The sequence below is a fragment of the Myxocyprinus asiaticus genome, chromosome 19, assembly GCF_019703515.2.
Source record: "Myxocyprinus asiaticus isolate MX2 ecotype Aquarium Trade chromosome 19, UBuf_Myxa_2, whole genome shotgun sequence".
NCBI classification, from domain to species: Eukaryota; Metazoa; Chordata; class Actinopteri; order Cypriniformes; family Catostomidae; genus Myxocyprinus; species Myxocyprinus asiaticus.
Window position 1 is genome coordinate 6,848,857 of NC_059362.1, and position 11,377 is coordinate 6,860,233.

The window sequence follows — 11,377 nt, forward strand, 5'->3', positions numbered from 1 at the left end:
GTATAATTTAGAAGTCTAATAAATTATTCCATGAGACTCATAATTGTTATGAAAGCATACAATAAGGTTTGGTGAGGAACAAACCGAAATCGAATGTATTATTTCATGAAAATATTCACTGACCGTTGATCTCCTGTGCGTGTTCATGATAGGCCACGAGTGCAACAGTTCAAGCAGCGCCCTCGCGACATTGGGGCATTCAAGCAAAAACACAGCGATATAGCTACAAAAGAACACAATACAGCTGCACATAAAACAGAGAACAGAACTTATTAAATATGTCTGAAGAGTTTTTAGTTGAAAAATTGATGCATTTTTATGTCCAGCCTTATTTAAAATAAAATTAAAAAAATTCAGTTCACAGTGGAAAGAGTTACTGTGGAAAAAAAAAAAAAGTGATCGACAGAATTTACCATCACTCATCACTGCTGGTTAGGACAAAAACTCTGAGTACCATAGAAAATATACCTTTTATCGTGTGTCGTTTGCCGTCAAATTAGGACACGGTGTAACTGTGGCTGCCTTTAGCGTCCTCTATGTTTCTGTTCCGAGTACTCCGTTAAAAAAAAATAAAAAATAAGGCTGGGCATAGAAATGCATCAATTCTTCGACTACAAACACTTCAGACATGTTTAATAAGTTCTGTTCTCTGTTTTGTGTGCAGCTGTGTTGTGTTCTGTTATTGCTATCGATAAACAAAATTGGTTTTCGCTTGAAAGCCCAAATGTACAAGGGCGCTGCGTGATCTGTTGCTCTCGTGCCCTATCATGAACGTGCATAGGAGATCACGGTCAGTGAAAATTTTCACTAAATAATACATTCGATTTCGGTTTGTTTCTCACCAAACCTTATTGTATGCTTTCATAACAATCATGATTCTCATGGAATAATTTATTAGACTTCTGAATTATACTTTTGCATTCTTTTGAAGCTTGAAGAGGTAGTCACCATAAACTGCCATTATATGACATCACTGAGCACAACATTTTCTCACAATTTCTCCCTTTGTGTTAAGAAAAAGAAAGAAAGTCATATAGGGTTATAACAACACAGGGGTGAGTAAACAATGACTGAATTTTCATTTTTGGGTGAACTAATCCTTTAATACAGTAGGAGTGTTTGGTAGAGGTTTGTTCAAATCCCTAACCCCAAGTATGAGCAATAATAATAGCAATGCCTAAGCAAGCACTACTAAAAATCAAGGTTGATATCTTTTTTATTTTTTTATTTGTCACACTTGAAATGGAAGTTGAAGTTGAGCTCATTGCATTGTGTGATAGTTTTATTGTATATTGCATATTTTGGAAAATGTAGTAAGTCATTCGGGTACAGAAAATTGGCATACTGTATTTTGTAAAAATAGTATGAGCAGTTTGGTATTATGCCATGCTGAGCCACTGTCTCTCTTTCCCTTTCTGCATCCCTACAAAGCCTTGCGTCTCACATCTATATATCAGATCATTTAATTCCCAGTTCGTGGGGGAAAAAGATCAGTGCTGATATTGTAAAAAGAATGATGACCTCAGCAGGATTCTAGCACATTCATAAAAGGCAACAACCAAACAGCATTCTCACTCCAGGAAGTGTGATTATCTTAGATAACCGAGAAACATTCCTGAATTGGTTCAGATGTTGTGTTGGTGTGCGAGGAGGCTAGCTGACGTCAAAACCTGCTCACACACCCACACAAGAGTTCCGCACGCCATTAATGAGTTTCATATGGAGCCTGGAATATAAAGCACAAGTGTGGGCACAGCCTCACTGCCTGCCATCTGCTCTGTGTGTGGGCATGTTGCATTGAAGGAGGACTCCACATGAAAACACAAACTCTGTTAAAAAACCTAGTGGGCACAGGGGCCTGGGTAGCTCAGCGAGTATTGACGCTGACTAGCACCCCTGGAGTCACGAGTTTGAATCCTGGGTGTGCTGAGCGACTCCAGCCAGGTTTCCTAAGCAACTAAGTCACATGGGGTAACCTCCTCGTGGTCGCAATTAGTGGTTCTCACTCTCAATGGGGTGCGTGGTAAGTTGTGTGTGGATCACGGAGAGTAGCATGAGCCTCCACATGCTGGGAGTCTCTGCGGTGTCATGCACAACGAGCCACGTTATAAGATGCGCGTATTGACTGTCTCAGAAGCAGAGGCAACTGGGACTTGTCCTCCGCCACCCGGATTGAGGTGAGTAACCGTGCCACCACGAGGACCTACTAAGTAGTGGGAATTGGGCATGCCAAATTGGGGAGAAAAGGGGATAAAAATTAAAAACATTATTTAAAAAATCAAAATAAAATAAAAACCTTAGTGGGCTTCCTTGCTGTCTACTGTCTATCTTTTAAGGCAACATTCTAACTGAAATGGAACCGTATAAGTGACTGATTTGGAATGTTCTCAATATGTTAACCTAAAAAGTGCTTCATATGGTACAATCAAAATGAACTGGTTTGATTCAAGTCAGAAATACCTTTACCATCACAGAATCAACCTGAATACATTAGGTTACACCAATAAAACTAATTTTAAGGGTTAAGTCAAGTAGAAATAGTAGGGCTAAAAATATTGATTTCCGATTAATCTGGACGATCCCGATATCGATTCTTGATGATCGATCTTTTACATTCATAATTAAGCAAAATGGAAATTATAACTGAAATAGATCCAAATTATTCACAAATGAATCAAATCGAGAGCTTGTGAATCTGAATCGAATCAAATTGGGAAATCTATATCAATACCCAACTGTAAGAAATAATTGCTTAAAGGAATAGTTCACCCAAAAATGAAAATTCTCTCATCATTTATTACCCCAGATGTGTATGACTTTCTTTATTCTGCAGAACGCAAATTAAGATTTTTAGAAGAATATCTAAGCTCTGTTGGTCCTTACAATGCAAGTAAATGGGTGCCAAAATGTTGATACTCCAAAAAGCACGTAAAGGCAGCATAAAAGTAATCCATATGACTCCAGTGGTTAAATCTATATCTTTAGAAGTGATATGATAGGTGTGGGTTAGAAACAGCTAAATATTTAAGATGATTTTTGCTAGAAATTGTTCTCCCTGCCCAGTAAGGGGCGTATGCATGAAAAATGTGAATCACCAACACAAGAAGAAGAATGTGAAGTTAAAGTGGAGACTGACTGAGCAGGGAGGAGAATTTATAGTAAAAATGGACTTAATTTAACTAAGTCAAAAAGTGTGAATATCAGTAACAAATATTAGTCAAATTGATTATCGTTCTGACTTCAACACAGCTGACATCAATAGAGTGCAACAGTGCAGTGCCCACCTCATTTTCATTTTTCAGGGTTCTCATATAATCCTTCATAAATGAGTTCTGAGCCACAAACCAGACCATAGGCATTGCTAGACCCTATTTAGGAAGGCTTCATTCCCCCTAAAATTAATCTCAGCCCCCCTAAAAATCTGTGACTTTGCAAACAAAGTGTTATATAAAAGCAGCAGCCGCAACGCTGCACTTGTTTGAAGCAAGACTGCGTTTCCTACCTGTAAAGACTGACTAAAGCGTGAACCAATAACACTGGAGTGAGGCTGTGAAGGAGCATATCATTGGTTTGACACACTGGATGCCCCATTCCTCATTTGCTTCGTGAACGAGCAAGGGTTAAGCATTTTTTTACTGATTTAGTTTGTTAATCTCGTTTAACAAGGAGAGAAAGGGGCTGGATGAATTAAGAGTGAATAATGACATTACAATGATATCAGAATGTAAATTAAATCTTGTAATTACTTTTAGGCTAATGATGTTTTTTGTTGTATACCTTGATGGTCATGCACAGCAGATCACAAAATGAAATGCTTCGTTGTCATTTGTGGGGGAAATGCTTATGATGCTTAAACACTCTGCTGAAGTCTTTAAGATACGCAGATTTTAATAAAGTATAATTAATTAGACTTGTTTCAGTCGTGAACAAGGTGCTTTATCATTGGTTTAATGAGTCACTCAAAACACATAAAAGACGTTCATTTGTTTTCACCAACAGGCATTAAAGTTAATTTACAAAAATGGTTACTGAATGAATAAATGAACAAATCTGAAATAATCTTTTTATTTTATACATTTATTTTACCAAGATAGGTCTATTGAAATGAAAAATCTTTTTTCGGTGTGATTTTCTCTTGAACGAATTCAAAAGACTCAAGTCACGAGTTAATAAAATACAGAGAAATATCATCAGGAGTTAATTCACTCCACTAAAGTACGACCCAACTAAAAGTTACATTTATTTTAACACTAGGTTTTTGTGGATTTTTATATAACTTTAATCTATAGATTTTCTGTAATAAACTATTAAAAATGTTTTTTTAATAAATGGAAAATAAAAAAACTATTATTATTTGAATGTTTTTTTCAAATGGTTTCAGTTATTTATTTTACTTTATAAGTGTGTTTATTATATAAAATGATTTGAATTCATATTAGCTGGATATTTTCAATGATGTAAACACAAAAAAAAAACACAATAATATGCTAAAGAGTGAAATACATTAAATGTGCACATCAAATAGTGTCATTGGGGGCTGAGCCCCTGTAAGATTGATATCCTAGAATTGCCCCTGAACTAATCCAACCATCTTTGAAGTGAATCACAACATTACAAACTTTAATTTGAAGCAGAAGTATTTGAAAATCGGACAAAAAAATAAAGGTACAAAAAAGGTGTACTTAACGTCTTTTCATGAATGCATGAACTACAATCCCACAAAGCATTGCAAATAATGTAATCAAAATAGAAATTATGTAAAGTCTATAAAACTATTGATTTTAAGTTGTTGATTATAAGTATAGAAACAATATATTTAGTGTATTGCAAAATATTCATATATATATATATATATATATATATATATATATATATATATATATATATATATATATATATGAAATATATGAAATATATATTTAAATATTTAAGTAGAGAGCCTAGTAAGACCGACTTGAATGCATCATTCATAGTGTGTCATGGGAGTGGGCAGCCGCTGCTTGGCTCGTTTGGTGCACTTCGGTTAGCCGCGATTCTCTGATTGGTGGATAAAAGGATCTCTAAAGGATCATGGGTAATGTAATTCTTCATCAGGAATTCCACTATTAAACACTTTTTTTTTTTTACATATGAATTTGAAAAATACAGAAGACTCATGATTTCAACAGGAGCATACTGTAGGTACCAGCGATTAACAACCTCTGAGCTCACTGTAGGTCTATCTTTAAAGGTTTATAAGTTATCATTAGTAATCAGTTCCCCTATGAAAATAATGAATGGGATTTTTACTTTCAGAAGGCGACTGTTGCGCTCCATAGACTTTGGTGTTAGCATGTTGCTGAGCTTACCGCACAATACTCTTAAAAGCATTAAAAATACACAGCCAACACAAATATTGGGGAAAATAGTCATAAATAGTCAAATGTTTTATTTTTTTTATTTGATTACATTATTTTTATCGTTTTACCTTGCGGTACTGAATAAAATACAAGTTATTTTGTCCGCTTCGTCCACCATTTTAGATCTATATTTTCACTGAACATGTCGCAATGCATGATAGGATTGGATTCTCCATTAAGAATGCATGCAATGCTGCCTTTGTTTTTGGCCAAAAGAAGGTACAGTTGAAGTCAGAAGTTTACATACACCTTAGCCAAATACATTTAAACTCAGTTTTTCACAATTTCTGACATTTAATCGTAGAAAACATTCTGTCTTAGGTCAGTTAGGATCACTACTTTATTTTAAGAATGTCAGAATAATAGTAGAGAGAATTAATTATTTCAGCTTTTATTTATTTCATCACATTCCCAGTGGGTCAGTTGTTTACATATACTTTCATTGCCTTTAAATTGTTTAACTTGGGTCAGATGTTTTGAGTAGCCTTCCACAAGCTTCTCACAATAAGTTGCTGGAATTTTGGCCCATTCTTCCAGACAGTGCTGGTGTAACTGAGTCAGGTTTGTAGGCCTCCTTGCTTGCACACGCTTTTTCAGTTCTGCCCACAAATCAGACTGAGGTCAGGGCTTTGTGATGGCCACATGTGATGTGAATACCTTGACTTTGTTGTCCTTAAGCCATTTTGCCACAACTTTGGAGGTATGCTTGGGGTCATTGTCAATTTGCAAGACCCATTTGCGACCGAGCTTTAACTTCCTGGCTGATGTCTTGAGATGTTGCTTCAATATATCCACATAATTTTCCTTCCTCATGTTACCATCTATTTTGTGAAGTGCACCTGTCCCTCCTGCAACAAAGCACCCCCACAACATGATGCAACATGATGCACCCCATGCTTCACAGTTGGGATGGTGTTCTTCAGCTTGTAAGCCTCACCCTTTTTCCTCCAAACATAACAATGGTCATTATGGCCAAACAGTTCAATTTTTGTTTCATCAGACCAGAGTACATTTCTCCAAACAGTAAGATCTTTGTCCCTATGTGCACCTGCAAACTGTAATCTGGCTTTTTTATGGCGGTTTTGGAGCAGTGGATTCTTCCTTGCTGAGCAGCCTTTCAGGTTACGTTGATATAGGACTTGTTTAACTGTGGATATAGATACTTGTATACCTGTTTCCTCCAGCATCTTCACAAGGTCCTTTGCTGTTGTTCTGGGATTGATTTGCACTTTTTGCACCAAACTACGTTCACCTCTAGGAGACAGAGAATGAGTCTCCTTCCTGAGCGGTATGATGGCTGTGTACAGATGAATGTGGTACCTTCAGGCAATTGGAAATTGCTTCCAAGGATGAACCAGACTTGTGGAGATCCACAATTTATTTTCTGAGGTCTTGCCTGAATTCTTTAGATTTTCCCATGATGTCAAGCAAAGAGGCACTGAGTTTGAAGGTAGGCCTTAAAATGCATCCACAGGTACACCCCCAATTGACTCCAATTAGCCTATCAGAAGCTAAATGGCTAATTGCCTAAAGGCTTGACATGATTTTCTGGAATTTTCCAAGCTGCTTAATAGCACAGTTAAATTAGTGTATGTAAACTTCTGACCCACTGGAATTGTGATATAGTCAATTAAAAGTGAAACAATCTGTCTGTAAACAATTGTTGGAAAAATGTAGTGCACAAAGTAGATGTCCTAAACAACTTGCCAAAACTATAGTTTGCTAATATGAAATCTGTAGAGTGGTTAAAAAATTAGTTTTAATGACTTCAACCTTAGTGTATGTAAATGTCTGACTTCAGCTGTATCTCTACCTTTTGGAACATCTAATGCCTCAGGAGCATGACTATGATGCCTTATAATGCTGCCTATGTAGGAAGCTCACTATGGTTTAGGACAGAGCCACACATACACAAATCTTTTTCTCTCTGGCTCTCTAACCCACTATTCCTGACTCATGATTGAAATACGTCTTCCACTTTCTCTTTCTCTCTGCAGTTTGATTGACAGGAGAGGATTTGTCCAACCAGACACCCCACAGCCTGCAGCCCAGACAAATGGCACCGGTGCCTGCCTCTCCAATCAAGTCCAGAGTCACATGGTAGGAAAATAATACTCTGAACTCTCGCTAAGAGTTTGTGTGTGTTTGTCCAGTCAACTGTAATTTAACACATAGAGGGTTTCTTTAACTATGGACACTTTTGGCCCTGTGGTGGACTTTTAAAAATAAACTATTTTAACACACTTGTTTATTTAATTTGTCTACATTGTCCAATGTCCAACATTGGGTATACATGCATCACAGGACAATTCTGACATTTTTGTAGGGGTTATTCAGTGGAGGAAATGACATTTTTTGAACAGTTTTGGAATAAAATAGCCCACTACTTTGTCTAGCTAAGGTTATTTTCATAGTATTTTATGTATCCTAAATACACAAAATTAAACAATTATTTTTGCATAATTTGGCAAAATTACAGCTTGATGTTTGTTTCTTACATTGTTTATTAAGACTGTCATAGATTAAAACATTTAAAACTCATTTGTTTTATTTCATATTTTAAGATAGAAAATCTGAGTCTGGGACAATGATAAAACAGTAAATCTATACATAAAGCACATTTAAAAAAAGCTGCATAAATAAATAAATGTTATGAAGACATGATAAAATGTTTCTAAAACAGTTCCTGAAAAGTTTAAAGTTGACCTACATATAGCTAAAAGAGTTATCTTGCTCAATATGTGTGTCATGCACTGATCAATGTGAAACACCTATGTGGTTTGCACAGGCACATGTAATCAGTGATGCAAGTAATTTTTTAGACATATTGACGCACAGCGTGGGCTGGTGAGATCTGAACAGCACTCACGAATGGCCCATTCCTCCAGACAGTGCTGGGCAAAATGGCTTAAGGATAACAAAGTCAAGGTATTGGAGTGGCCATCACAAAGCCCTGACCTCAATCCGATAGAAAATTTGTGGGCAGAACTGAAAAAGCGTGCGCGAGCAAGGAGGCCTACAAATCTGACTCAGTTACACCAGCACTGTCTGGAGGAATGAGCTCACTCTTTTTGTTCAGTTCCATCAGCCACTAATTTGATGGCAATTATTCATTCCCTCCAGATGTTTTACATTAGGTTTTTAAAGATTATGTTTCCTGGACATAACTCTGCAACATTTCATAAAATAATATCTGTATGGTAGGACAGTTTTCCTAACTTTTGTTTCTATGTTTCTTTACACTTACTCTCTTACTCTTAAACGTATTAACCTTCTTAAAGGTGAAGTTTGTAATTTCTTCACCACTAGCAGCACCAAATGAAACAGCAAATATAACTAGTATTGCTGTCAGTCTATTCAAATATTTAATTGCGATTAACCACATTTGTAACAATGTTTAATTTCCTTTAAAAAATAAATAAAATGTTTTAAAAAAGGGCCTTCCACAGTATTAAGATAGAAATGCACTAAAATAGCATCAAATGAAGTAAAAAAAAATAATAAAATAAAAAATAAAATGTTTCCGAACATGCAAGTAGGAGTTGAAAGAACTAGTCCCTATAGGTTGCATATTCATCGCAATGGGAATTATTTCCCTAAACCCTCATCTTCCACAATATTAATCTACCGGCAAGCTACAGCAAATGAGAAGCCACATTTACATGATTCACGTAAGGGCATCAATGCATTGCTCAATGCCAGTGGCAAGCGCCACTCAGAGCTCCACATGAAAGCACTGCAGAGAACATCTTGTTTTGCTTTTAGCACTGACACTGCCCATTTAATGATACAGGCTCAATCCGAAAGCTAAGCCAGCTTCCTTGCTGCCTAATCAGTTAATGGCTTAACCAGCATTGTTTTTGTATGACTGTACCTCTTAAGTAAACTGGTCTCAGAACAGTTTTAAACACCTTATTTTCATCCTACCTCCATATACAGCCTCCAAAGGCAATATTTACCATCTTTTTGGATGCAGCCGCTGATGTTTCACTCTAGCTAGTCATATAAATATGGCTTTAGTTTGCTGCATGTGTGATAGTTGAAAGACCTTCCACAGGAGAACTCCAACAAGCTTGGCTGCTGCAGTTGTCCATTATTAGTGCCACGTATCGTGTGTTTGTCTTTTAGGTGATAGTTGATATGTGATGTGCTTCGATCTGTGGTAATTAAATTCTGCTAAACAAGGCCGTAAAGTACTTTCTTTTTTTCCAATCTGGGATTGTTTTGTACACAAAATTCAGGTTTAAGAGACAGTTCACGCAAAAATGAAAATTCTCTCATCATTTACTCACCCTCATGCCTTCCCAGATGTGCATGACTTTCTTTCTTCTGCAGAACGCAAACAAAGATTTTTAGAAGAATATCTCAGCTCGGTTGGTCCTTTCAATGCAAGTGAATGGTGGCCAGACACGTGAAGGACCTAGAAGCACATAAAGGCAGCATAAAAGTAATCCATAAGACTCCAGTGGTTAAATCCATATCTTCAGAAGTGATATGATAGATGTGGGTGAGAAACAGATCAATATTTAAGTTCTTTTGTACTATAATTCTCCATGTAGACTGAACTCAACAGGCACCACATGTGGCTTTCAGATGTGAAAGTGGAAGTGGAGATTTATAATAAAAAAGGACTTAAATATTGATCTGTTACCCACCCACAAATTTTTTTTCTGTCATCCATTTATATCAAATACAATTTGAATAATGAAAGTTAACATCAACATCAAATAATATTTGTAGGGCTGGCTATTGGTATAGTCATATCGTATAGATATAAGGGCAATAGATATAATAAAAAAAAAAAAAATTTGTCAACAAATGCAAATAATTTTGAGACAGCAAAATGCTGAGTAACAAATTAAGATAATGCTTATTCAAAATAACTACTTCAGAAAAGGGTGCACCATTACCTGTTAATTTCAAAGACATTATTCTAACATCTTATGTATTCTATAAACAAATTAATCTCCATTGTGATTGGATCAGTAAATGTGAGCCCACTTTGAAACATTTTCAAAAACAATGTGTTTTTTTGCAACAGGGGGGCTTTTTACCCCAAATACTATCCTTTCACTTATTGGACAGCTATTAAAAACATTTGATTTAATGACCTTGAACAAAACTGAAAAAGACAAATAAGTATTTTGTCTCAAAATAAATGTGATAATTTCAGGGATTTTTATTAGCTACATAAATGAACAACATTTTAAAAAAATATCAAAAATTGGATCAAATTGCCTCAGAATCAACCTTTAGACACAACATGCAAAGATCTCATGGATCAGGAAATGTCTGCAAGTCATAGTGACAAACAGGTGTTTAGGAAATTGCTGAGGTAGTTTTTGTTGCTATTTAGTGTTTTGGGAGGAAATTAAATCAAAGGAGCCTTTTACCCCGCGGGGTCTTTCGCCACCATTATACCCTATAATGCAGCAACACAGAGGAGGAGATGACAGCATATCTCCAGATTTGGAATGAGGAGCTTATTATTTATTTTTATTCTCCCAATTTGGAATGCCCAATTCCCACTACTTAGTAGGTCCTCGTGGTGTTGTGGTTACTCACCTCAATCCGGGTGGTGGTGGACAAGTCTCAGTTGCCTCCGCTTCTGAGACAGTCAGTCCACACATCTTATCACGTGGCTCGCTGTGCATGACACTGCGGAGACTCGCAGCATGTGGGGGTTCATGCTACCTCCATGATCCACACACAACTTACCACGCACCCCATTGAGAGCGAGAACCCCTAATCGCGACCACAAGGAAGTTACCCTATGTGACTACCCTCCCAAGCAACCGGGCCAATTTGGTTGCTTAGGAGACCTGGCTGGAGTCACTCAGTCAATACTCGCTGAGCTACCCAGGCCCCCTGGAATGAGGAGCTTATTAAACAAAACTGTTATCAAGTCTTTCAAGCCAACTGAATAAAACAAGGCAAAAATAAACATTTCTCATAGTGTTCAATCATCAGAGATGTGA

The 11,377-nt window shown here is 36.6% G+C and overlaps 2 protein-coding genes across 7 annotated transcripts in view; one reads left to right on the forward strand and one right to left on the reverse strand.

Moving 5' to 3' along the window:
- The window catches only part of LOC127409901 (palmitoyltransferase ZDHHC14-like), a 57,280-nt gene that overhangs the window by 38,828 nt on the left and 7,075 nt on the right, over positions 1-11,377 (forward strand). For all 4 annotated transcript variants that reach the window (XM_051644863.1, XM_051644865.1, XM_051644864.1 and 1 more), the window contains exon 8: positions 7,397-7,499. In XM_051644863.1, coding sequence (XP_051500823.1) covers positions 7,397-7,499 — 103 coding nt within the window. The remainder of the gene's footprint in view (positions 1-7,396; positions 7,500-11,377) is intronic.
- LOC127409912 (galectin-8-like) overlaps positions 1-11,377 on the reverse strand; it is a 41,880-nt gene that overhangs the window by 1,536 nt on the left and 28,967 nt on the right. For all 3 annotated transcript variants that reach the window (XM_051644885.1, XM_051644883.1, XM_051644882.1), the window contains exon 10: positions 9,692-9,819. In XM_051644885.1, the coding sequence (XP_051500845.1) occupies positions 9,783-9,819 (37 nt within the window). In that variant the 3' untranslated portion in view covers positions 9,692-9,782. The remainder of the gene's footprint in view (positions 1-9,691; positions 9,820-11,377) is intronic.